Below are 27,727 nucleotides of genomic sequence, written 5' to 3' on the forward strand. Positions count from 1 at the left end.
TCTGATATGTTATTTGTGGGGCTACATTACGCGGTTCCAGATGACAGTCTATTCCTTATGTTATCTGCAAGTTACTTTGGAGTCATCTGCTACACTTGATGACAAGTCATTGTTGAGTAACAGGAAAAGAGGGTGTCCCAAGGCAAAACACTGTATATTACCCCAAGTAAGTGACCTAATCAGACCAAATTTAATTTTTAGTTACATAATAGTCTAAAACAACATTATTTTTCCGACAACATAATGAGATTAAAGGGACTGCATTGCTTTCCCTAAATCCTTATTGTTGTCGATTTGACCATACAAAAGTGATTCCATAAGCCAAAGCCTATGAACACTCTACGTTTCAGTAATGTTGTTCTTTGCAGGGAGGAGGAAAAAAAATAGACTACTGATAACACTACATGTACCTGTAGTCTCATGTCATGACACCACTGTTCAAGATGTGATAGATTATATCTTATCTGCATTCCTTTACTCCAATGAGACAAATCCTTTCGGAGCAGTAGGTTATTCACTGAAATGGCACAGATGAAGTAGAATACCTGCAAAATTAAAACACACAACTTCACTTAAAATGGTAACATTGTCATGGGTATTTTCTTTTATTTCTGGTTTGCAATCTACTAGAGACTTCAGTATTTACAAAATACAGCAGTTCCCTTATATTCTAGGATCATGTAACTTACTGTTAGAAAATTGGTCATCTCACCTGCTGAAATATCTGGACAGTAAGTTCTGGGTCAACACCATGGTTCCCCGTAATTTTGTAGATATAATTTAGTTCCTGCAAGAGTGCATCCAATGACTTCTGTACACCCAAAAATGGCTCAGAATCCCATGATGACAACACAGCTCTTCCTCTCTTTCCACTAGGTATCTGGCTTGTCAAACCACTTATTTCTTCATGTTCAAGAATAGCTGGCACCACCAGTGGCTCTATCTTTTCTTGTATATGCCAAGCAAGACTCTGAATAATGGCATGTGAATGATAGACATTATTTTGGGGACAGTTATTATATACCTTGTAGATGAATTCATAAAACTGCTACTTTCATAGATGAAATGAGACCAAAACAATCTGTTAAGGAAAACTCAAAATAGGACTAAAACATGTTCTTACTTCAATCTTTTAATGCAGATATTCAATCCTCTATATAGCCAACAGAAAAAAAGTCCCTACTTTATGTTCTCCATGCAATGATTTAAGAATTAATTAATTAATTAACAAAGGAAGCATATAATTGAGTCTGTAATGTTTCTCAGCACTTACATAAGAAAACCAAAGAGAATACAAAGACTATAAACCATGTCTTCAAAACTGAAGAAATTTACAAAATCCACAAAACTTTAAACAGACCTGATCAACATTGTTTCTTCACCTCTGTGCAACTCTGTTGCATCTCATACTATGGTGTGCAAATCATCTCGGGGTATTACATGCTACACCATTTGGACAGTAATCCCAGAATCAGTCTGCACTTTCTTATCATGTAGCTGTGTAGTAGTTACACACTATAAGGGTACAATATTCAGGAGGTGTGATCTAATTTGAGCTAGAACTTGGGTATTATTTTGAATATTTCATAAATACAATAAGAAAATCAAGTGCCTATTACCCTCATGAAAATTTTCAAGTTTTGCCAAATGAACCTAGCTCCAACTACTCAAAAATTTGACACTGAACTGTGCAGTCTGTGCATGGTTCTTGGTAGAGTCACATTTCCATGATAACACTGTATAAAATTAGCTTGTTTCTTCATTCTTTGAGTACAGTATCTACGTCTTATTCAGTATTTAATCTGCATCAATAAGTTGTATTCCAATTCAAAAGCTATCCTATGCAATGACACACTAAGAAGCTGAGGTTAAGGAGGATACTAAATTTCAGTTCAGACTAATTCTCATGAGTCTTGCAAGGAGCATATGAAGGTTACACTTGAAATGTAATGAAATCACTTTCTAGGCATATACTCATGAGGTAATCAGTTAGGTGGGAATTGTTATATAATACTCTCAGATGAAGAATTATTGCACTATTAAACACAATGGGAGAACATTAGGTGGTATTTAAGAAAGATTCTCAGAAAGTTAAGTTAGATCTGGATTTTGCACATGAAAAATTTAGACAGACACAAAATATTTAACAGAAATCTATTCTATGGCTTGGGCATGCATAAAATACAGAGCATAAATTATAATAAGTCACATATAGAGTGAGTAGGGAGAAATTTCAACACATAAATTGCCATGTTTACATTCCAAGTTACAAATATTGCTCAATGTTATGACCACCTGCATCCATGATAGCCTGGATACCATCTCAATTGTTTGCAGCACTTTTTGAACAGAGGACAATGGAATGTTCAGCAGTTGTGGCACAGCTTGAAGATCGTTACTGTATCCAGCTTTCATAGCCATGGCAACAGTACATTCTTCAACAACATGTGACAACTGGCCACCGGCCTTTTTCAGGAGTAATTCGCAAATTGTCAGTTAGTTCTGACTTCTGAATCATATTCTTCAACACTGGTGTAGAAAGAGGACCTCTTCATATTTCTTTAATGCATGAGACTTGTGAAGAGCAGCAACACTAGTGCTGCTGTTTTGATAAAAAAAAGTTCTATGAGTAAAGCTCTGCTCACATGCCCAGACCCTTATTGACTGTCTGCAGCTGTAATGCACATTGATACTTATGTTTCAGCACTTTGTCTCTGTACTAGTATTCCTACTAATGGCAAGTCATGATACTACCACTACTGACAAAGCAAATTCTGCAGCACACAGTCTGAACACTGTAAAGTTGGGTACCCATATGGTAAATGGTTTTCCACCTACACCTGCTCAAATAGCGAAGTTCAATAACAATGCTGTCCCTCCCCCTCCCTCTCCCTCTCCCTCTCCCATTTCCTGCCTCCTCCCTGGATTGAATTCAGGTGTTCTAGAAAGTCATTCAAGTTCTCACTGCCATGAAGCCAAATAATAGAACTATCATCTACGTATCTGAAAAAACGTGCTAGTTTCAGCTGCAGACTCCAAGGTGTGTTCCTCGAAATTTTCCATATACAAATTGGTAATGATGGGTGACAATGGGCTTCCCATTACAACTCCATCTGTCTGCTCACAGTACTGGTCATTGAATAAAAAGTAAGTGGGTGTCAACACAGTGCTTACTTCCTGCAGTTTTGCATTGAAAATGGCAAGGTATGTTCCTGTAGAAGTATCTGCAGTTGTTAACGATGCCACCCAGCTGCATTCTCTTAAGCTATTTGAACACTGTATACGCCAGAAGAAACTAAATCTCACATTGTTAATTTCCTCCCAATAGAACTAATCACTGCTTGTGGAGGTTGGATAAATTCTGCAGCAGTACAGTAAGATTGCAATGTGCAGTGTCGTTTTTACTGCAGTGTTGTGATCAAAATATTGTTCCAACATTTGCCAAAGTAGTGCATCATATTAATTCTCCTGCCACTAGTCTTATCAAGCAATGCACTAGCCTAGATATTGTTTATGAGAGGATCCATTACACTCACTGACAGCTGGATTTTGTTTCCAAGGAATTTTTTCAGCTTCATTTAACGCCTGCTTCAAAATTTCAACTTTTTCTTGGGATTGGTGGATGATGCTTCATGGCACTGGGAATTTCATTCTGTAACTGCCAGGCATTTGGCAAAGTTTGAATGTTTCTGTGACTTGGAATCTATACTGTATTCAACATTCTGTGATATGTCTCATGGAGAAAGCTTTTTGATGAAGCAGCTTTATCGGTGCTCCAAAGCATTTGCCAGTGGTTGATTCTATAAGTTCTTTTGTAGACACTGTTTTTAAACTACCTCCTGATGTTGCAGAATATACTAGGAGGAAGGCATATTGTGTGTTGACTGGGGGACGTACACCCAAGAGTAATATCACAGCAGCTGAGAGGACTGCTTTATGTTCACTTAGAGTTGACCCATCAAAGGATGCAGTGTTTACTGTCTGATTCCACATATTGCAGGATCGGTTCTGACCCAACAAAAAGTGTTGAGAGAAAGACTAACAACCTCCTGGAGAAATTTCCTTATGGCAGGAGAATATCAAGAGCCTCAATTCTTATTGTGCTATTCTCTCTAGGGTACTTGGCCTCCCTAAGGTCCACAGGGAAGAGGCTCCTCTTCATAAGATTGTGATTAAGACTGTTGCTCTGACATTGTGTAGAAAAACACTGTTAATCTGTTGAGTCATATAGTAGGTCAATGTAAGCACCACGTTAAGAACTCAGCAGATTTTGTAGATCAGTTAGAGTGAATGCATTTGAATGACATATTCTTGTAAGTTTTGATGTGGTCTCTCTCTCTCTCTTCACTCATGTACCTCTGTCCGATTCATTACAGTTGATTGAAGTTAGGATTGGTGCTGAATTAATGAACCCATTTCAACATGTGTTAACTCACTTCCTTTTAATTCAATGAGCAGTACTATGAGCAGACAGATGGAGTTGTCACTTATCATTGCCAGCTTGTTTATGGAAGATTTTGAAGAACTTACCTTTGAGTCTACGGCTTTGAAAACTGCATGTTTTTTTTTTCAGATATGTAGAAGATTCTTTTGTTGTTTGGCCTAATGGCAGCGAGAATTTGAATGACTTTTTAGAACACCTGAATTCAACCCACCTCAATATTCACTTCACAACAGTGGTGGAAAAGGATGGCTGTCTTCCATTCTTTGATGTGGTGGTTAGGAGGAAGGTGGATTGTACGTTGGGACATGCCAATTATAGGAAGCCTACTAACACTAACTTGTATCTGCAGGCTAATAGTTTTCACCATACAGCTTAACATAAAAGGGTACTTCAAACCTTGGTTCACAGGGCCCATGTCATCCTTGGCCCTGAGAGTTTGTCAGCAGAGTTAGTCCATCTTGAAGTCACCTTTTGTCAGAATGGTTATAGTGAAAGACAGATAAGAGATATGTTGCACTCTTGACCAACTATGCACTGTGTGAGCCATGATAATACTGAGGTGGTACAAAATTCTACGGCTTTTTGGCCTTACACAGGAAGCATTTTAAACAGGATTGGTCATATTCTGAGGAAATACAATGTGATGTGTGTGTTTTAATAACCATTTAAAATTGGGGTCCTTTTAGGTAACGTAAAGGATGATCTTGGTTCATGTAAGGTGGTTCTCTACTGTATTCCTTGCAGCTGTTTCATGTCATATATTGGTCAGACTATCAGGACTGTGAAAGGCCAATGTTCTGAGCATAAATGGCATGCACACTTACAACAGCCAAGTTAATCTGCCACTGCAGGACATCGTCTTGACACCAATCATTCTTTGGAATATAACAGAGATTCCTATATGCACTTCAAGCTATTGGGATAGTGTTCCTACAAAAGGTATTTAAATTCAGAGATATATGTATAGATAGATAGATAGATAGATAGAGAGAGAGAGAGAGAGAGAGAGAGAGAGAGAGAGAGAGAGGGAGAGTGTGTTGAGTTGGGTTGTTTGGGGGGAGAGACCAAGCAGCGAGGTCATCGGTCTCATCAGATTAGGAAAGGATGGGGAAGGAAGTCGGCCGTGCCATTTCAAAGGAACCATCCCGGCATTTGCCTGGAGTGATTTTAGGGAAATCACGGAAAGCCTAAATCAGGATGGCCGGACGTGGGATTGAACCGTCGTCCTCCCGAATGTGAGTCCAGTGTCCCAATGTTATTCAATCTGTATATTGAGCAAGCAGTAAAGGAAACAAAAGAAAAATTCAGAGTAGGTGTTAAAATCCATGGAGAAGAAATAAATACTTTGAGGTTCACCGATGATATTGTAATTCTGTCAGAGACAGCAAAGGACTTGGAAGAGCTGTTGAACGGAATGGACAGTGTCTTGAAACAAGGATATAAGATGAACATCAACAAAAGCAAAACGAGGATAATGGAATGTAGTCAAATTAAATCAGGTGATGTTGAGGGAATTAGATTAGGAAATGAGACACTTAAAGTAGTAAAGGAGTTTTGCTATTTGGGGAGCAAAATAACCGATGATGGTCGAAGTAGAGAGGATATAAAATGTAGACTGGCAATGGCAAGGAAAGAGTTTCTGAAGAAGAGAAATTTGTTGACATCGAGTATAGATTTAAGTGTCAGGAAGTCGTTTCTGAAAGTATTTGTATGGAGTGTAGCCATGTATGGAAGTGAAACATGGACGATAAATAGTTTGGACAAGAAGAGAATAGAAGCTTTCGAAATGTGGTGCTACAGAAGAATGCTGAAGATTATATGGGTAGATCACATAACTAATGATGAGGTATTGAATAGAATTGGGGAGAAGAGGAGTTTGTGGCACAACTTGACAAGAAGAAGGGACCAATTGGTAGGACATGTTCTGAGGCATCAAAGGATCACAAATTTAGCATTGGCGGGCACTGTGGAGGGTAAAAATCGTAGAGGGAGACCAAGAGATGAATACACTAAGCAGATTCAGAAGGATGTGGGTTGCAGTAAGTACTGGGAGATGAAGAAGCTTGCACAGGATAGGGTAGCATGGAGAGCTGCATCAAACCAGTCTCAGGACTGAAGACCACAACAACAACAACAACAACAACAACAACATGTCTTTTTCCACATTCAGATTTAAAAAAGAAAGAAATGCATTAGAGACAATATGGATGTCACGTCAAACCTTATTCTTTTTTAAATTTACAACTTTTTAAGCAAATATCCAGGAAAGTTTAACTTCTTGAAGTGATGAAATACCAGGACCACAGAAATAAAAGGCCTCAAATGGCACATCTGATATCTGAAGGCAATGACTTGTTATCGGACCCACTTCAAACAAAATTCCCAATTGAACTACATGACAGAAGCTGTCAATTTCATACAGAGCAACACAGCAAAATCGTGTCCACTGCTCATAATAGTTATTCACTACTGAAATTTGCAATGATACATCAAATGAGACGTTATTAGTACTAGCTTCTCTCAAAAGTGGAGAAGTTTTCAGTATGACAGTTCTTATCTAATATACAAGTGAACCCTCCAAATTTCAATCTAAAATACTGTTACACCAAACTTCTTGTTTGCCTATAGTAACTGTTCAGAATGGGAATTGCAATTAAAAATCATGGCAGATGTGGAAAGCCATTAAGTAACATTGCTTTTAGTGGCATAAATACCTCAGTGTCACTGACATTCATTAAAAATAATTATTGTATGGGAACTGAATGTGATGAATGAAGGTGGTGCACATTGTAATGTGCAATAAGCCATTTGGACCATGTATATTCTCAAATTTACAATTTCATCCATTTTTCAATCTTATTTGAAATGTTTTAAACTCCGACAGTACAATATTTCGTGCTAACACAATTAACCCCTGTGATTAAAAAAATTGAATTTCATAAAAATTACTGTACCACAAAAAAAAAAAAAGTTTTGTTCATGTGAATACATATATTATCATAATTGTTCTATTATGCTGCTGAGTGAATTTCATTTTCTGTAAATTATTCTTGATTTAATGTTCTATGTTTTGTTCTTAGCATGCCTAAATCTTTACTGATGTACTATGGAATGATGTGAAGTGGGTGCCAGTTGGTTGTATGTTGTATGTCGGGAAGGAAGGAAGGTAGGAAGGAAGGAAGGGAGGAAGGAAGGAAAAATGTAAAGTTGTCTGGAGTTTCAGACAAATGGAATGTATTTCGCTGAGTGAACATTGTAGTTGACGTCAGCAAGGCATATAGGACTATTAAAATTGAAAACTACATATGAATCAGTTTGTAGTTTATGTGATTTCAAGGAGAACCTGGCTTCCACACAGAAGAAATTCAAGCAACGGACTGAAGGAGATCCTTAAAAAAAAAAAAAAAAAAGAGGAAACAGAAGAGTATTTTTTCTTTAAGACTACCACTAGATCTGCCCAACAGTATTTCTACTCAATGAACAATTATTACAATTAACAGTCATCCAATGTGCATAACAAAGGAGGTCGTTAAAGTGGTGCCCTTGTGGCCAGGATACTTATACTTTTGGATTTTTGACAGTGTTTATGCTTCAGGTGATGAAAAAGCATATAATTGTGTTGCAAAGTGTAATGATTTTAAACCAAATATTGTTTGACATAGTACATGTTGAGAAGTTTTGGAATGACACAACACTATGGACATACATGGTTTTAAAAGGTTGAAACATTATTATGAAAGTTGACACCACCTACCCAATCCAGGACAATAATAAGTTAAGTACCAATTAAAAAATTTATTTTTGTACTTTCTCAGTGCAATGTTGTGTGGACATTCTAACTGGCATTTTTTCTAGCACTGATAATTTATGAACAAATTTACAACAAATGGATCATGATCAGAACAATGAAAAAAATATGCTGAAGCTACCAGCTTCAACTAATGACTTTAAAAAGGATATAGCCAATAAAGGCATGTTTCAGGATGCATTAGGCAATAGTTGACCAAAACAGTTAAATGAAATCCATGCAGAATCGAAATTTTTAGACAGTAGTGTGTTATATTTGAGTCCAGACCATGAGAAACAAGTACAGTTGCACATAAGTGAAACAATGCCGAGTGAAAAACCGAAACAGTTAAATTTACAAGACATGTTTACTGCATTAATGTCATCAATTAAACAAAGAGAGAAAAACTGTCATTGATAGAGAAAAATAGTGAAAAAACTGTCATTGGTAGAGAAAAATAGTGAAAAAACTGTCATTGGTAGAGAAAAATAGTGAAAAAACTGTCATTGCCAGAGAAAAATAGTGAAAAACTTGAAAGTCAATAGTCTCAGAATGTAATGTCGTTAGAGCAGAGCTTAATGCACAAATTTCAGATATTAAAAAGACTTAGTTGGTGTTTTTTCTCAAGTGAAAGCTACAGATGAACATGTGAAAAAAGTAGAGGGGAAGTTAGAGGCTTCAGAATCCAAAATTCAATCATTAGAGACAAAACCATAGGAAGTAGACAAGGGTCTCAGATCTGAGATAGGTGCTTTTGAAGTTAGATGTAAAGATGCTGTTGGAGACACTAGTAAACAAGCTGTAAACTTTATAAATAAGCAAAATGAAAAAATAGACAGTGTTGCCTCAGAAATAGATAAAAAAAGTTCAGAAAATATCTGAGATAACAGACTCAAATGTGTTAGACTTACATAGTGATGTCATTATTATCAAAAAACAAGATGGGCTTATCTAAAAAAATTCTGCAATGTAGGACACCCAAGCTTTCCTACTATGCCACTAAAATGTTTCCTCGGTGACAAGCATTTCCATCCATTTGATTTTATATGACATTGCCATGATAGTTTTCTCCCTGGTATGAGTGATGAATTAAAAATTAAGTTTATTAAAAGATCATTAGAAGGGGAAGGGCTGTCATAGGCCACGGAACTTGACTGTAACAATTTATCCATAGATGAATTCAAAAAGTGTTTCTTGAAAAAGTTTTGGTCTGACACTGAACAGGCACCGATAAAGAGTGAGTTTTTAAATGGTCCGATGTACAGGGAGCAGAATGGGGATATGAAAGAGTTTTGCGAAGACCAGATCATGAAACATTCTCACTTAGACCAACCTTTTCATGAATTAACTCACATAGGTGCACTTAAGAGAAGGCTACCAGAAATAATTGAAATGGGGTTACTCTATGGGCCAGATGATTCTGTAGACCAGTCCTGAAATATGTAGAAACGTTGGACAGGGTGTGTAACAGGTTTGGCCACCACAGTACAGATTCCAGGAGGCTTAACTGGAGTAATCACAATAATAACAGAAATTCAAATAATAATGTCAGTTTTAACCAAGGACATAACAACAACACCCTGGCAAGGAATGACAGGAATCCAAATAATTTTAGAAATTATCAAGATGTAGCATCAAACCATGGGGACCAACAGTTTTATGAGAATAGAAATTCTGGGAACAGAAATGGTGATGGGAATTTTGAAAATAGTGGTGGAAAATGGACAAATAGTAACTAGTCCCCCACACATGTGAGAGATAATGATAGTAGAGGTGATAGATTAAACTGAAACTGTCTCGGTTGGTGGAAACATTGGTGAACAGTCATTTTTGACAGTAAACAGTAACATAAAACCTATACAACACTGACTATGTAAAATTCAGAGAGTTAACAACTATTTGATTATTTTATGAGTACAAAAGTAATCAGAAGGATGTTTTTCTGTTTATAGCGAAAAAAGGTTTTTTGATTATAGCAAAAAGGTAAGGTAATGGAATTTTACAAAATGTACAAGTGTATCAAATTATTTTGAGTACCCTGAGTAACCAGTAAACATGAAAGTGTAAAAGGTTGTATAATGGCAGGAGTAATGAGGTAAGTACACTGCATGTACACAATTTTTTGGGAATATTGAGGAAGTATAGGGTATATATAGGTATTAGTAGAAGAATACACCTGAGCTATTTAGCGTCACATACTAGCTTGTAAAGGGTTTGTATAATGTAATAAGTGAAAGTACAGTTGCCTAGTGAAGTGTATTTGAAAGTAATGAAGTGATTGTAGGGAGTGTTACCTTTCTGACCCTTAACCCTTATGTGGTCACGTGGCTTTTCGTAACATTAATAGTCGCGTAGGGTGTTGCTAACACCCAAAATAATAGTGGCTATAATGACACAGTTGTGCAGCATATCACTGATATGAATATGTATTAAACTGAGTTATTTGAATCATATGCAGTAATTCCCATTTTCTCACAATATTTTGTTTAATTATTTATTTCTGTTATTCTTCATACTGTATTACAGGTGTAAGACATTATACTTATAATTAAAAATTTGTTCAGTCAATTCATACAAACATTTTACGAAATCAGTCACTATCACTGGCTGCAAGGGGTGCGTTATCATAGCACTTTTCCCACACATTTCTCATGTGCTTTACACACATAACTTTCAAACATCGAGCACAGTGCAATTTAACTTCTATATCTTTACCCCGAGGACAAACTGTGCAGCACCTGGGCTTAAGTATCCTTTGTTCAGAAGGTGGTGCATTGTTGCTGTCTTCAATTCCTGCCATTTTTGTGGCTTTCTGTCTAACTTGTTTAGGCAGGGAGTGAGTGGCTGCTCTCTTGCACACTATGGGATTTACTAATGACCTTCTGTCATCACGTAAAAACATTCTTCGGGAAATCCTCTCATTGTTATTATTTGCATATATGATGAAGGCGTTTTTGTAAGCAATGTCAATCATTCAAAAAAATAGGGCAAGTGACCAGCGTATAGTTTTTCTTGAGGTTGAATAAGTAGCGCACATTTCATCTATTGTGTCCACACCTGATTTGGTATTATTGTACATCGTTATAATTTCTTGTTTCTTTTCCTCTGCAGTATTAGTGTCAATGGCACAGTCATGATGCAAAGATGAGAGAAGAATAATGTTTTTGCTCTTCTTTGGCACATATGAAACTATGGTGATATCCTTTCTGAATCCAAAAAGGCTGCTTCTAAGTTCATGACCTCTCGAGCAAACAAAGTCTGGAGGGATCTCCCTCTTATTCTTTCTATAAGTTCCTACTATTGTATGTTTCTTTTTCAGGAGCTCTTCAGTCAGTGGTATGGAACAAAACCAGTTGTCTAGTGTCACATTGCGTCCTGTACCTCCGATAGGCTGTACAAGTCTACTTACTATCTCCTTAGGCGAGTTTGACAGTGCATAGGGACCCTCTGGCTGTTTACCCAACATAGATTTCCATCCCTGAAGTATACCATGTTCTGGCGTCACATAAGGTGAAAATTTTCAAACTACATTTTGCAGGCTTGCTTGGTATATATGGTCGGAAACTGCATTTGCCTCTAAATGCAACCAGTTGTTCATCCACTGTTGTATATTCAGACAGTATAATTACTGACACGGATTGACATGAGTAATTCAAATACTTCTCTGAATGCAGCTAGGTGATAGAATTTCATTCAATTGTTATTTGCTCTCTCCAGCCATTTAACTGTAGCATACCTCATCATTATTTAACTCACATTTCCAGAAAGTAGTGTAAAGTTTAAGTTGTTGTTTCAGAAAATTCACCCTGTTGTTTCTCTTTACATACAGTTGCGTATAGGCCAAATTTGTGGAATCATATTTTCGTGTTTACCTGTAATTTAATTGACTTATTCTTAATCAACTATTACGTTTATCATGAGTGAAAAGTGCTTGACTTGCCATAGAATCTTAGATCGGTGCTTTGGTGTGACAGGTGCTGTAGTTTTTTCCATGTGGGCGACTGTAGTGGTGTGGGAGTGGGGGAAGTAAATGATACTCATCAGTGGTTTCATAGGATATGTAGTAGAGGTAGGAAGATACTAGAACAGGAGGGGAAAATTGGCACCCTCCAGGCTGAGTTAGATGAGGCCAGGGGAGATCTTGACACGTTAAGGAGGGATAAGGGCAAAAAGAGGCGAGAAGTGGCAACAGGAGGAACAGGCCTGGAACTTTGTCTGACAGCTTCGTGGTGAATGTGGAAAATAGATTTGACCTGTTGCTTTGGTTAAAAGCTGGTGAGCCTCAAGCAGTTGCAGGTGTAGACAGGGCACAACAAACTTTCAGCAGCAAATTGAAAAGTAAGAATGTAGGGAAATTGGTAAAGAGAAAGAAAGTGTTGGTGTTAGGTAGTTCCCATGGAAGAGGTGTTGGCCAAGTTTTGCAGGATGAACTAGGATGAGAATACCAGGTCACCAATTTTTTTAAATCTAGTTCTGGTCTGGAGCAGGTGACAGAGGATTTAGGATCACTTTGCAAAGATTTCACTACAGAAGACACCGTGGTTACAGTGTGTGGGCCAGGTAAGATATTGAAAGAATTCCTGGGTACAGTACATAGTGTGACCTGGCAAAGATTGCATCAGCATCGAAGCATGCTAGTGTTGAGTTTGTATATGCTCTTGGGCACCATGACCAACCCAATTTGAACTCTTCTGTCAGTAGAGTTAATTTGGAGTTGGAATGGCTGCTTATGTCAGGTACAGGGTCACACATTGCTGTGGTTCCTGTTGGTTCTCTCAATATGTGGGATTATACTAAGCATGACCATCACCTCAACAGAAAAGGGAAGGATAAACTGGCTGAGTAAATAGCAGGACAGTTAAAGGGGGGAGGGACTGTCATGAGTGATAAAATACCAGTGGTTATAGTGTTCAGGGAAGACTCTTTTTAGGGTAGGGAGGACAGAAAGAAACCAAGTTTTAAGAGCGGTTAGGATTGAGACAAACCTTCAGTTGGAGAAATAAACCAAAAAACATAATTGTAGCTTGTTACATCAGCATAAACAGCTGCTGGTTAAGAATTTTAACAATCAGCAGAATTATATTACATAACCAATAGTCAATGGCCTCTCAGAGCATGGCATGCAGTTCCTTCTGTTAAATGTTAATACTGAACAGGATATAAAATATGTTAAATCTGAACTCAAGAGGGTAATCAATAAGGCAAAAATTGATTATTTTAGGACACTCCTCAGAGACATTCACTGGAGTGATGTTTACAGTGCTCATGACATGAATGAAAAATATAACACTTTTGCTAATAAAGTGCTTACCTTATTTGAACACACTTTTTCCCTAAAACTAGCCAAGGTTAGAGCACAGTCTACAAAGAAGTCATGGATTGCTCAAGGAATAGAGGTGTCTTGTAAAACAAAAAGAAAACTGTATCTGTCAATCCAAAACAGTTCTGATGATGATGCTATAGCACATTACAAGAGATACTGCAAAATATTAAAGACTGTAATACGGACATCAAAGCAAATATATTACATGGAAAAGATAGTCATATCAGATAACAAAATAAAGACAACATGGGATATAGTGAAGTGGGAGACTGGTACAATCAGATATGAAGCGGGTCAAATAGCATTAAGAGTAAATAATACATTGGTGACAGATGTGTATAATGTTGCAGAACTTCTTAACAAACGTTTTATAACTGTTACTGAAAAGATGGGGATGCCAGGTTCTGTAGATGCTGCCGTGAGATACCTTAGAAAAGACATTTCAAGTAACTTCCATAATATGAATCTGACCCTCACTACCCCAACAGAAGTAATGTCCATTTTGGCCCACCCCATTAGCTGTGCGGTCTAACGCACTGCTAGTCACTGCTAGTCCCTGTCACGAATCTGCCCGATGGATTAGTGTCGAAGTCCGGTATGCCGGCCAGTCTATGGATGGTTTTTAAGGCAGTTTTCCATCTGCCTCAGCGAATACGGGCTGGTTCCCCTTATTCTGCCTCAGTTACGCTATGTCAGCGATTGCTGTGCAAAAATTTTCTCCATGTATGTGTACACCATATTTAGTCTACCACAAAAACATAAAACATTGGGGCTACACTCTGGTGTGAAGCGTTACTGGGGAAGAGGGTCCACTGGGGGCCGAACCGTACAATAACTCTGGGTTTGGTGTGGGGCGGTAGTGGGGTGAGTGGACTGCTGTAGCCTGTTGTCGGGTTGTAAACCACTGAGGGCTATGGCATGGATAAAGCCTCTCCATCATTTCTAGGTTCCCAGTTCCACACAATACAATACGATACAATGTCCATCATAAAATGCTTAAAATCAAAAACATCTGGTAAGTATGATGAAATATCAACACAGTTAATTAAAGGATGTGATTCTGAGTTAAGTAACATATTAAGCTATCTGTGTAACCAGTCATTTATCACTGGAATCTTATCACAAATAACATACTGTCATAGTTGCAGTTCAGATTTCTAAAGGGTTCTGATATTGAGAAGGCTATCTACACTTACAGTGAAAATGTACTTAGTTCACTAAATAAAAAAATTGCAAGTAACTGGTATATTTTGTGATCTGTCAGAGGCATTTGACTGTGTAAATCACAATATCCTTTTAAGTAAATTACAGTATTATGGTGTAACAGGAAATGCTGCAAAATGGTTCAAATCTAATATCTCTGGCAGGAAACAAGGGGTGTTATTAAGAAAGAAACATGTATTGAGCTATTAGGCATCAGCCAACTGGGAACTAATTACATGTGGGGTCCCACAAGGTTCCATCTTAGGGTCCTTACTTTTTCTTGTGTATATCAATGGCCTTTCATCAGTAACATTATCAGATGCCAAGTTCATTTTGTTTGCCGATGATACAAACATTGAAATAAATAGCAAATCAAGTGTAGTCTTAGAAAGACTGGCTAATAAAATATTTGTGGACATTAATCACTGGTTCCTAGCCAATTCTTTGTCACTAAACTTTGAAAAAACACACTAAATGCAGTTCAGAACTTGTAAGGAGTGTCCCACGAGTATACGCCTAACAGATGACAACAAGCAGATAGAAGAAGTGGACAGTGTTAAATTCTTAGGATTACAACTTGATAATAAATTCAACTGGGAGGAGCACACCTCAGAACTGCAGAAGTGTCTAACCAAATCTCTATTTTCAATGCGAATTCTGTCATACATAGGAGATATAAAAATGAAAAACCTGGCATACTATTACTACTTTCACTCCATCATGTCATATGGGATTATTTTTTGGGGTAATTCATCAAGCCAAGCTAAAGCAACGTGCAATAAGAATTATGTGTGGTATGAACTCAAGAACATCCTGTAGAGGCCTGTTAAGGGAACTAGGGATACTAACTACTGCTTCCGAATATATTTATTCACTAATGAAATTTGTCATTAAAAATATATCACTTTTTAAAAAAAAAAAAAAACAGCACAGTTAATGGAATCAATACTATAAATAAGAATAAACTTCACAAGGATTTGACATCACTTACTCTTGTAAAAAAAGGTGTGCCTTAATCAGGAACACACATTTCCAATAACTTGCCAACAGCCATAAAAAACATAACAACCAATGAAATTCAGTTTAAGAGAAGCCTAAAGGATTTATTGGTGGCCAACTCCTCCTACTCCATTGATGAATTTCTCAGTAGAACCAACAGATTTTTGTGTGTGTTACAATCAAACTTCTGCACCATTTCAGTGCAGTAATGTGTTCATTGTAAATAAGTACTGTAGTAGTTATATGTTTATTACCTTATAAATAAAATAAACATTTTTTAAAAATTTTAAATTATGTGTATTAATGTGACCTTAGTAGATGAGTGCTGTAAAATGATCCTTTTATATGGTGTTCATTAAAAATATGACAATCATTCCACTTGGGACCTTTGGAAGGTACATTAGCTTATGGGTTTTAGTTGTAAATACTGTATTTGTCATGTATTATTGTTTGTCTGACATGTTCTGCATCCTGGAGGACCTCCTCATTACGAATCAAAAGGAATGACAGCAAATGTAATCTAATGTCTTCTACTACATGACGTTATTTTGTGAAGTTTATCTATTGTGCAGGATGAAGTAGGTGATTTTTGTAGGTGATTATTAGCATCATTATTATTATTATTATTATTCTTTCTTTTCTCAGACGTTATGTCTGGTCAAAAATGGAAAGTGACGCAGACCTTGGTCAAGCGTCACTTCCTTTTAACTGTACAGTATATGTTACATTGCATTTAGGAACTTTCGGGTAATTGAACATGTATCAATAATTACAGATTTCTGTAGTTGTATATATAAGTTTGGATGTAGCTGTATTGCGTTGATGTACTGGTGGATATTGTGTGGTATGACTCCTGTAGTTGACAGTATAATTGGTATAATGTCACCTTTATCCTGATGCCACATGTCCTTGACTTCCTCAGCCAGTTGGATGTATTTTTCAATTTTTTCTCCTGTTTTCTTCTGTATATTTGTTGTATTGGGTATGGATATTTCGATTAGTTGTGTTGATTTCTTCGTTTTATTCGTGAGTATGATGTCAGGTTTGTTATGTGGTGTTGTTTTATCTGTTATAATGGTTCTGTTCCAGTATAATTTGTATTCATCATTCTCCAGTACATTTTGTGGAGAATACTTGTAAGTGGGAACATATTGTTTTATTAGTTTATGTTTTATGGCAAGTTTTTGATGTATTATTTTTGCTACATTGTCATGTGTTCTGGTGTATTCTGTATTTGCTAGTATTGTACATCCGCTTGTGATGTGATCTACTGTCTCTATTTGTTGTTTCCAAAGTCTGCATTTATCTGTTGTGGTGTTGGGATCCTTAATAATATGCTTGCTGTAATATCTGGTGTTTATTGTTTGATCCTGTATTGCAATCATGAATCCTTCCGTCTCACTGTATATATTCCCTTTTGTTAGCCATGTGTTGGATGCGTCTTGATCGATGTGTGGCTGTGTTAGATGATACAGATCACAAAGTACCAGATACCCAGAATTAAAATTTTTAACAGAACAATGACTAGCTGATCAGATCCGTGTAATAATCAAAAGTAACAGGATACCCCAGTCAGAATCAGAAAACATCAAACAACAAGTACAACAAATACTGGATCAAAATAATATGCAATCAGAAGAAGAATAAAATACAGTAATGGACTCAAACAGCCCAGAGCAAACAAACAAAGAACACCACGCATCAATTAAACAATCAGAGGAAAACGAAATCTTAAGACAGCCACCAGAACAAGTACAAATACAACACGAAATGACACACATGTTAGATATAGAAGAAAAATTTCAGCTGACATATACAGAATACAAAGACACAAACACAGACATTAGACCGATGTTGCTTAGACCACCAAATAACCCACGATTCGAAACAACAATAACAACTATCAACACTATCATACACAACAAAATAATTGAAAATACAACTATGGAAGAGTTACAACTAATGGTTTATATAGGAGCACTCACTACACTAAATATACACACTAGGCAGAGATCAGAACCAACCAACACACAGAAGAAACCCATAAAACCAGCATGGCAACACAGGCTACAGATTAGAATAGAAAAACTGAGAAGAAACATCGGACAGCTAACACAATTTATAAGAAATGAAATATCAGACAAAAATCAAAAATGGTTAGGTAAAATCACACAACAAGAAGTGATAGAGCAATTAGATGAAAAGAAGCAGAAATTACAAGCATTGGCCAAACATCTTATAAGATACAAAAAAAGTAAAAATAGAAGGAAACAAAACCAAACATTCAACACAAACCAAAAGAAATTTTACAATACAATAGATAACACACACATTAAAATAGACAATCCACCAAACATAACAGACATGGAACACTTCTGGAGCAACATATGGTCAAACTCGGTACAACATAACAGGCATGCACGGTGGATACAAGCAGAAACAGATACGTACAAGATGATACCACAAATGCCTGAAGTGATAATTTTGCAACATGAAGTCACCCGAGCAATTAATTCTACTCACAATTGGAAAGCCCCTGGAAAAGATAAAATAGCAAATTTCTGGCTAAAGAAGTTCACCTCAACACATTCACATCTAACTAAATTATTTAACAGTTACATTGCAGACCCATACACATTCCCTGATAAACTTACACATGGAATAACTTATCTGAAACCTAAAGATCAAGCAGACACAGCAAACCCAGCTAAATATCGCCCCATAACATGCCTACCAACAATATACAAAATATTAACTTCAGTCATTGCACAGAAATTAATGACACATACAACACAGAAAAAAATTATAAATGAAGAACAAAAACGCTGTTGCAAAGGAACACGAGGATGTAAAGAGCAATTGATAATAGATGCAGAGGTGACATATCAAGCTAAAACCAAACAAAGGTCGCTACACTATGCATACATTGATTACCAAAAAGATTTTGATAGTGTACCCCATTCATGGTTACTACAAATATTGGAAATATACAAAGTAGATCTTAAATTGATTCGGTTCCTAAACATAGTAATGAAAAATTGGAAAACCACACTTAATATCCAAACAAATTCAATTAATATCACATCACAGCCAATGCAGATTAAGCGTGGAACACACCAAGGAGACTCATTAAGTCCTTTCTGGTTCTGCCTTGCTCTGAACCCACTATCCAACATGCTAAATAATACAAATTAAGGATACAATATTACTGGAATATACCCACACAAAATCACACATCTGCTGTACATGGATGATCTAAAACTACTGGCAGCAGCAAATCGACAACTCAACCAATTACTAAAGATAACAGAAGTATTCAGCAAAGATATAAATATGGCTTTTGGAATGGGCAAATGTAAGAAAAGTAGCATAGTCAAGGGAAAACACACTAAACAAGAAGATTACATATTGGATAACCACAGCAACTGCATAGAAGCGATGGAAAAAACAGATGCCTATAAATATCTAGGATACAGACAAAAAATAGGAATAGATAATACAAATATTAAAGAAGAACTAAAAGAAAAATGTAAACAAAGACTAACAAAAATACTGAAAACAGAATTGACAGCAAGAAACAAGAAAAAAGCTATAAATACTTATGCTATACCAATATTGACCTACTCATTTGGAGTAGTGAAATTGAGTAACACAGACCTAGAAGCACTCAATACACTTACACGATCACAATGCCACAAATATAGAATACATCACATACATTCAGCAACTGAAAGATTCACATTAAGCAGAAAGGAAGGAGGAAGGGGATTTATCGACATAAAAAACCTCTCTTATGGACAGGTAGACAATTTAAGAAAATTCTTTCTAGAACAAGCAGAAACTAGCAAAATACACAAAGCAATCACTCATATAAATACATCAGCTACACCACTGCAATTTCATAACCACTTCTACAACCGTTTAGATCACATAACATCAACAGATACGAAGAAAGTAAATTGGAAAAAGAAAACACTACATGGCAAGCACCCGTATCATCTAACACAGCCACACATCGATCAAGACACATCCAACACATGGCTAACAAAAGGCAATATATACAGTGAGATGGAAGGATTCATGATTGCAATGCAGGATCAAACAATAAACACCAGATATTACAGCAAGCATATTATTAAAGATCCCAATACCACAACAGATAAATGCAGACTTTGCAAACAACAAATAGAAACAGTAGATCACATCACAAGTGGATGTACAATACTAGCAAATACAGAATACCCCAGAAGACATGACAATGTAGCAAAAATAATACATCAACAGCTTGCCTTACAACATAAACTTATAAAACAACATGTTCCCACATACAAGTATGCACCACAAAATGTACTGGAGAACTTTGAATACAAATTATACTGGAACAGAACCATTATAACAGATAAAACAACACCACATAACAAACCTGACATCATACTCACCAATAAAAAGAAGAAATCAACACAACTAATCGAAATATCCATACCCAATACAACAAATATACAGAAGAAAACAGGAGAAAAAATTGAAAAATACATCCAACTGGCTGAGGAAGTCAAGGACATGTGGCATCAGGATAAAGGTGACATTATACCAATTATACTGTCAACTACAGGAGTCATACCACACAATATCCACCAGTACGTCAATGCAATACAGCTACATCCAAACTTATATATACAACTACAGAAATCTGTAATTATTGACACTTGTTCATTTACCCGAAAGTTCCTAAATGCAATGTAACATATACTGTACAGTTAAAAGGAAGTCGCGCTTGATCAAGGTCCGCGTCACTTTCATTTTTAGCCAGACATAACATCTGAGACAAGAAAGAAATAATAATAATAATAATAATAATCCCCGTGGAGGCCCGGGAAAAGAATAGGCCTCTGGTATGTTCTGCCAGTTGTAAAAGGCGACGAAAAGAACAAACCACTAATAGGGCTAACCCCCCTTTTAGTGTTATTAGTTGGTTCAGGACAGAACTAATGAAGCCTCGGACAAGCGCTGTCATGGTCGGGGACGACACTTGAACCCTATGCCCATCCATAATGGTAATGACACTGCTAGCCACATGAAAAATGAGTTAAATCCCAATAGAGGTGTTTTGCAGGACATGCCTCGTGCAACCACCCTAGAAGGAAAACAAAGACAGAGGACGAGATGGTCTGATGAAGTTAACCGACACCTCATGTTCTGTTATTACCAAGCAACAAACTTAGGAACCAACACAACTGGATACAGATCACAATATTTTAATGTGTGTGTTATCTATTATTATTATTAATATTATTATTAAGTATTTCATTAAGTATTTAGTGGAGTAATAAGGTGATATTATGAGGATAATAGGTAAAGTTATTATGTTGATACAATGAGGAGATATTAGATGTATTTAATGAAGTATTTATGTATTACTTATGTGATGAGGAGAATGATGTTAGGTAGGGACTGGATAGGGAACATGTCTTTTTCTTACCGTGGAGAAAGTTTATGAAAGACACATATAGTCAGCAAGGTTTGTAGTGCAAGTTGTTTTTGGTCTGAAGTAACAGATGCAAGTCAATACTCAGTTAAATTTATGCAGAAAGGTTGGGTCTATGTGAAGTGTGACACCTTTTGTAATTAGGCAACATGTCAGTAATCTGTGCACTGGAAAGTGATTAAGTGTCTTGTTGGAAATTAATGTGAAGAATGTGACACTTTCAAATAGGAAGTAAGCTGGAGAATGTTTTTAGGGAATTAACAACTATACCTATACACCACTACATACTTGTACACTGTTGAAAGATAATGAGAAGTCAGAAATGTTTATTTCTGAACTTATGAAATCTTTTTACTTACACTGAATCATACAAGGTAAGTCAAGAAAACACATCTGAACACTTGTGGGTAGATGTATTCAATATTCAAAAGGCTCTATAAATTGAAATACTTATTGTATCAGACTATATACTTGAGACATATAACTGTTCTGTTACTATTTCTGAAAATCTGATGAATGATGGGAGTTATATAGTTACTTTTCTCAAAACATGATGAGGTATATACTAAGTTTTTGAAACATTTTACCCCAGATGGCAGACTTATAATGAATTTGTTTTGTGCTTGATGTGCACCAAGTGTTACAACCCAATAGTGACTTACTGAAACATGTAATGATCAACATTTAATTCTACAGAAATTCTAGTTTTTAACTTTTTAAAGTGTTTCACCACAACCATATCCCACACAATGACTTTTAAATATCTAAGTGGTGTTACATATTTTCGTTGCTGTTTTGTTATTTATGTAAGCAACTATGAGTATGGGAGTGATTCTTGAATGATACTAACAGGTACAAAGACTACTTTGCCACTGAATACTATACCCACACCGCATAAAAAAAAAACTGCATAACACTATCATTTTTGTAAATACCTTGAAGATACTGTCTCATAACTAGTAATATATGTATACTATTCTTTGTCTTTGAACTACATGTAAACAGAAGGCACCATGCAATTTTATGTAGATGTCTATGACACAAAACAAGCAAATCCTATTTTCACCGAAAATCCGGTTTTAAGTGAATATTCAACCAGAAATGGTATGTAAATTTCAGACAACACCATGATCTGGAGAGGATATTTTCATTTTTATGCTTTCAGTGTTAGTTATATGACATGTTCTATGGACATTTACCATAGTGTTAATAAATATGTTATTTCATTGATGTTGTATATTATCCTCACCCACGAGTTGAACCAAACTGATAGTGAACTGGGCTGTGTGTTTAAACACACTACATGGTAACCTCAACTGGACTTGGACTTAAATTGTCATAAAGAACTTTTAGTTAAGTGCTAGATTTTACCATGTGGTATCCCGAATTGAAGCTGTGCCATGTTAGCACACTGGACTTATATTTGAACTACTATACACATAATCTAGTATCCTGGAACTGAGTAGTGCTTATGTAGCACACAGAACTTTAACAAATGCCTTGACATTTTAGTAGTGTCTATGCTGCACACAGTATTTCATAAACTACTGACAATGTAAAATAGTACTGTAGCCATGGTAGTGCCAAAAAGGTACAGAGGACTAGTTTCTAAGATATGGTATCGCATTTTTCAGTAGCGAAATTGGTATAGTACTCTACAATAGTGCAAATGATATAGTATTTTACAGTTATGATGAAAGTAACAGAAAAGACTGTTTTCAAAATAGTATTAACTTTTCAAAAAATTTAGTAACTTTAGGAAGTCAATTGAATAAGAAAACAAATCATTTATCTTAGAATTTTCTGCATCCAAGTTAAAATTTTCTGATTGCTGAGTGTTAGTTTTAGTCTTGTTACCCCTAATGCATTAATATTTGCTTTACAGTTTTTGTCTTAGTGTAAGTATTTTTCTTCAATATTGCTAATTAGTAGTTATACAAAATTCATCAGCATTATGACATCTGACCTTTTTTTTTTTTGCGAGAAGCAACCCATTCAAATTTATTTATTTACATTTTTCCAGATGAGTTAGTATTTGCTTTTGCCTAAGGGTTTGCCTGGTATTCTTTTCACTCAAACTTCATATCAGTTAAGAAGTCATTTTTATGTTTCTCTGGTTTCTTGTTGAAATGCAGATTCTGAAAGCCTTGTTTATCTTGGAATTTTCTCATGAAATATTTCACATATGTGGTTAGGGAACATTGGATTCTGAATTTTATACACTGAAAAATGTTGTTGGAAATATCCTTGGAGCTGTGTCCACTCCTAAAAATCAAGACCATCAACAGTATGAAGAAATCTTTGTTTATGTGAATATATATTTTCATAATTGTTCTATTGTGATGATGATGACAAAAATTGCTGTCCATCTAACACTGGTGGCTCATGCAAAATTTTACCGATGTGCTACAATACTACAAATATAAACAGATTTTTTTTTGACTGTATCGTCATGACAGGATTGACTTAATACTGTTGTGATATTAGCTTTACATAACAAACTAAGGTCATGTATGATATTTTTACCTAAATCTATGTAGATACTCGGCAGTTGGTCACATGATGCATGGCAGAGTGTAGCCTTTACCAGTGGTAGTCATTCCCTTTCCTGCTACACTCAAAATATAGCAAGGGAGAAATGACTGTCCACCTTTGTGTGGGCCCTAATTTCTCATGTCTTATCTTCTTGGTACTTATATGGAAAATATATTTGGTGGCAGTAGAATCATTCTGTTGTCAGAGTCAAATACCATTTCTCTAAATTTTCTCAATAGTTTTCCTCAAAAACATCGTCTTCCCATTTGAGTCGCTGAAGTATCTCCATAATTCTTGTGTGTTGTTCAAACCAACTGCTAACAAGTCTAGCAACACACCTCTGAACTGCTTCAATGTCTTCCTTTAATATGATCTGCTGCAGATCCAAAATACTCAAGCAATATTTGAGAATAGATCACTAGTATCCTATATGACATCTGCTTTACAGGTAACCACAAAACTGGTTATCACCCACCTTCACTACCACAATCCTCACATGCACATTCCATTTCATATTGCTTTGCAACATTACATTCACATGTTCAAATGATTTGACTATGCCAAGTGGCACACTACTAATGCTGTTACAGAACAATTTTCTTTCCCTACTCATCCACATTAACTTACATTTTTGTACATGAAGAGCTAGCTGCCATTCATGACAACTACGAATCTTCAAATAAATTTGTAGTTGAAATATGGACAACAAGCAACCCTATAATGGAATGACGATAATGAAAATTTGTGCTGGGCTGGGATTTGAACCCTGATTTTCTGCTTATTGCAAGATGTCATCTTACCATTAAGCTATCCAAGCATGCCTCATGGGCAGACTCGATCTTCTATATGTTGTTAACCATGTGTCTATAACCTACACTAGTACATCCATTATGTCTATTCCCATACAGGGGAGACATTTTAATTGAAAGTCACTTGTTCAGTGTTGGTAGTTAAATAAGATATTGCAGTGCCTGTGTTGTTCAGAAGTACAATGTAGTGGTCTGTCTGACATGTATGTATGTCCACAGGACCACTGCATCACACCTCTTACAAAAACAAGCAGTGCAATATTGTATCTTAAGTAGAAATCTTGTCTAAGGCATCTTGTATCCCATTACAGTCACACAACAGTGAAAAGTTTCTGTACATCACATTATTATCAGTAAATAAACAGATTGCTGCCCACCCTATATGTTTATGATTTCCATTGTTTCTTTTTTGTTAGTGCATTGATGTCCTAGATCTTTCACCCCTTCTACCCCACGCATTACTGTTCATGAATAACAAACATGGAAAGCAAATAACACACTGTACACATCACAAACACAAATCCAATGCTCTTCATACACTTTCATACTAAACTTTCTCATATACTCACTTTTTTACCACCACCTACAACCTTTTGACTTACAAATGTAGTAATCTTAACTAAATTGAATATATTAATTTTACGAATATAAATTTAACTGTTTAAATGTATTTAAAATTTTATAATTGAAACTATATCATTATGATGGGGGAAAAGAAGCACAGAGCAGCAAGAATCAAATGTGAGCTGACAAACTGCCAGCTGGTATGCTTGACCAGTGCACCATGGCACTGATATGTCAAGTATTGCTCACAAATCCCTCATACTTTACTCACAAATTATTAGAGAGAACTTTACATTTTTTATGGCCCATGCAGGTGACATATGATAGTAAGTTCAAAGGGGCATCAACCCATTTCTACTCACACAATTTGATCCAAATTTGTTAGGATTTAGATTTGGAATAGGTGTACCTAACTCTAATTCATCCTTTCTTCTCCAAAAATCTACTGGAAAAGGGCCTCTTCAGTAGAACATATACTGAATTTACCATATTGCTTTCACAGCACCTTACAAACATCTTCAAAGAAAAATACTGACTTGTGAATGACATCATGCCCTTAGCGCCACCAGGGATAATGTCACACCAGAGCATGTGTAATCAATACAAACAGTTTTATTGCTTTTTTGAGTTGAGCATAGTGTGGATGACCATTTCAGCACTTGACACTTGTTTCTGGTTATCATATGGAGAGCACTACAAAACATTTTTTCGTCCATTTTATTTGCATACCAGCACACATTTTATGAGAAATGGTATAATTTTAGTGCAATGTTTACAGTGAGCTGTAGCATGTTAAAACATGATCACCAGCCACACTGCCACCAGTAGTCAGCAACAAACTGGTGCAGGAAAATCACTAAAGAAATTCATGAAAACTATCAGTTTTGTCATATCTCCACTACCATAACTTTTTACAGACTTCTTCGAGCATTTTGTATGGGATCACGTCCAAATGATTAGGCTATCACGAGTTCTGTGCTCGTTGTGTTCCAAAACGACTTTCTCAATCACAGAACTCAGCTGATGACTGCTTCTCTTGACAGTCTTCTCTCAATGTATAGAAATTAGGGATTAAGGTGGGTAAGAGGATTGTTGAGGGAGAATTATGGTGAATTAGTGGGGAGTTACTCTTTGTATAACAGTGCAGATGGAGATGACACAGTGATTAACATGTTGAGAATTGATGGAAGAAGTAATTAGTACCTCTGGTGTAGTGTTTTAGGCTGGAAGCAGTAGACTATTGGTGTTGATAGGCAAGAGTGAAAATTTCTTCAGTGGGTTCATAGCAGCAAGCCATAATGAGATGTATTGAATGGCTGGACTTACGAGTTTCAGAAGAAAGTAGAAATTGGTGCGCAGGTGGTCTTAGGACTGAGAAATGAGAAATTCCACAGAGTATTTTTTAGAAGCAATTGGAGGCCATGCTACACTTGTTGACTGCAGTCGATGCAGCAAGTCTTGTCTATTGATTACATTACCACCACCAATTATCATCATCATCTGGAATCTGTTGTTTGTACAAGAGCTACAAAATTGCAGTAAATATAAGGCATACCTGATAGATTTCTACAGCTGTATCTGAAAGAACTTCTCTGTATTCAGTGAGATCAAAATTCTGTAGACACTGTTCATTCTGAAGTGATGTGTTTTCAGTTTGGAATGTTTTGTCTCCACTATACTGTTTCAGATTATGCCGAAGTCTCACAGTATTTGAAAGCCACAAAACGATTATATCAATATCATCATGGCCTTTCTTAGTAACTTTTTCAATGGTGTAGATAGTTGCTGTCAGGAGTAACTGTACTTTCTCATAATCATTTTGACAGTCGGCATGCCTAATGTACATGAACAAAATGTATGCAGGCAATCCTGGTAGTAATGTTACAGCAATATGTGGCTTTAATTCTGCAATTAAAAGAATGTAAAATTCATAAACAATGGAAGTACTTCAATAAAGAGAACACATGAGTGAACATAATGAAAAATTATTCAGGCATATATATTGACCAAATATCACATGCCTAACAATATGTCTAATATCCTCTTTGTGAAACTCAAAAATTCCTTAGTAATGTCTTTCCTTCTTTCTTATCCCTCTTCTGTTATTCCTTTGACCTTGCCTCTTCACTAGCACTTCCTCTATTGAGTTTTCAGCTGTTTCAGCATTGTTATCTAATTTGCTGGAAAACACTAGGGGAAAAAATGTAATAATGTTTCTGGAGCAGTTACACAATCATTATAACAGCACCTCTCAAAATATGGAATAATTTTAACATCCTGTTTATTGGTCTTCAAAATATACTTACACCCTGCATCCTTCAGCACTTCAGTTTGCAATTTTATGCTGTTCTGGCATTTTGAAAGTTCCTCTTTAGCTAAATCTAGTTTTCCTTGAAGAACCTGGAATTTGTACACAACACATTTAGAAATAATTAATGTATCCAAAATGTATTTTGCCATTTGCACTGATTGTGGTAAAAGTATAAGGAAACAAAACTGTATTTGCAGGCAATGGACTGGGAAAAAATAACAAAAAATAATAAATGTGGGATTAATTATAAAACTGCTGAGGAAATGA

The 27,727-nt window shown here is 36.1% G+C and overlaps 1 protein-coding gene across 1 annotated transcript in view; it reads right to left on the reverse strand.

Annotated features, from left to right (window-relative positions):
* Positions 1–703: 703 nt before the first annotated feature.
* LOC126471258 (unconventional myosin-Va-like) overlaps positions 704–27,727 on the reverse strand; it is a 37,040-nt gene continuing 10,016 nt past the window's right edge. Inside the window, exons 2-5 of the mRNA XM_050099377.1 lie at positions 27,456–27,549; positions 27,265–27,339; positions 26,705–27,054; positions 704–970 (exon numbers count right to left, since the gene is read on the reverse strand). Coding sequence (XP_049955334.1) covers positions 704–970; positions 26,705–27,054; positions 27,265–27,339; positions 27,456–27,549 — 786 coding nt within the window. The remainder of the gene's footprint in view (positions 971–26,704; positions 27,055–27,264; positions 27,340–27,455; positions 27,550–27,727) is intronic.

The sequence above is a fragment of the Schistocerca serialis genome, chromosome 3, assembly GCF_023864345.2.
Source record: "Schistocerca serialis cubense isolate TAMUIC-IGC-003099 chromosome 3, iqSchSeri2.2, whole genome shotgun sequence".
NCBI classification, from domain to species: Eukaryota; Metazoa; Arthropoda; class Insecta; order Orthoptera; family Acrididae; genus Schistocerca; species Schistocerca serialis.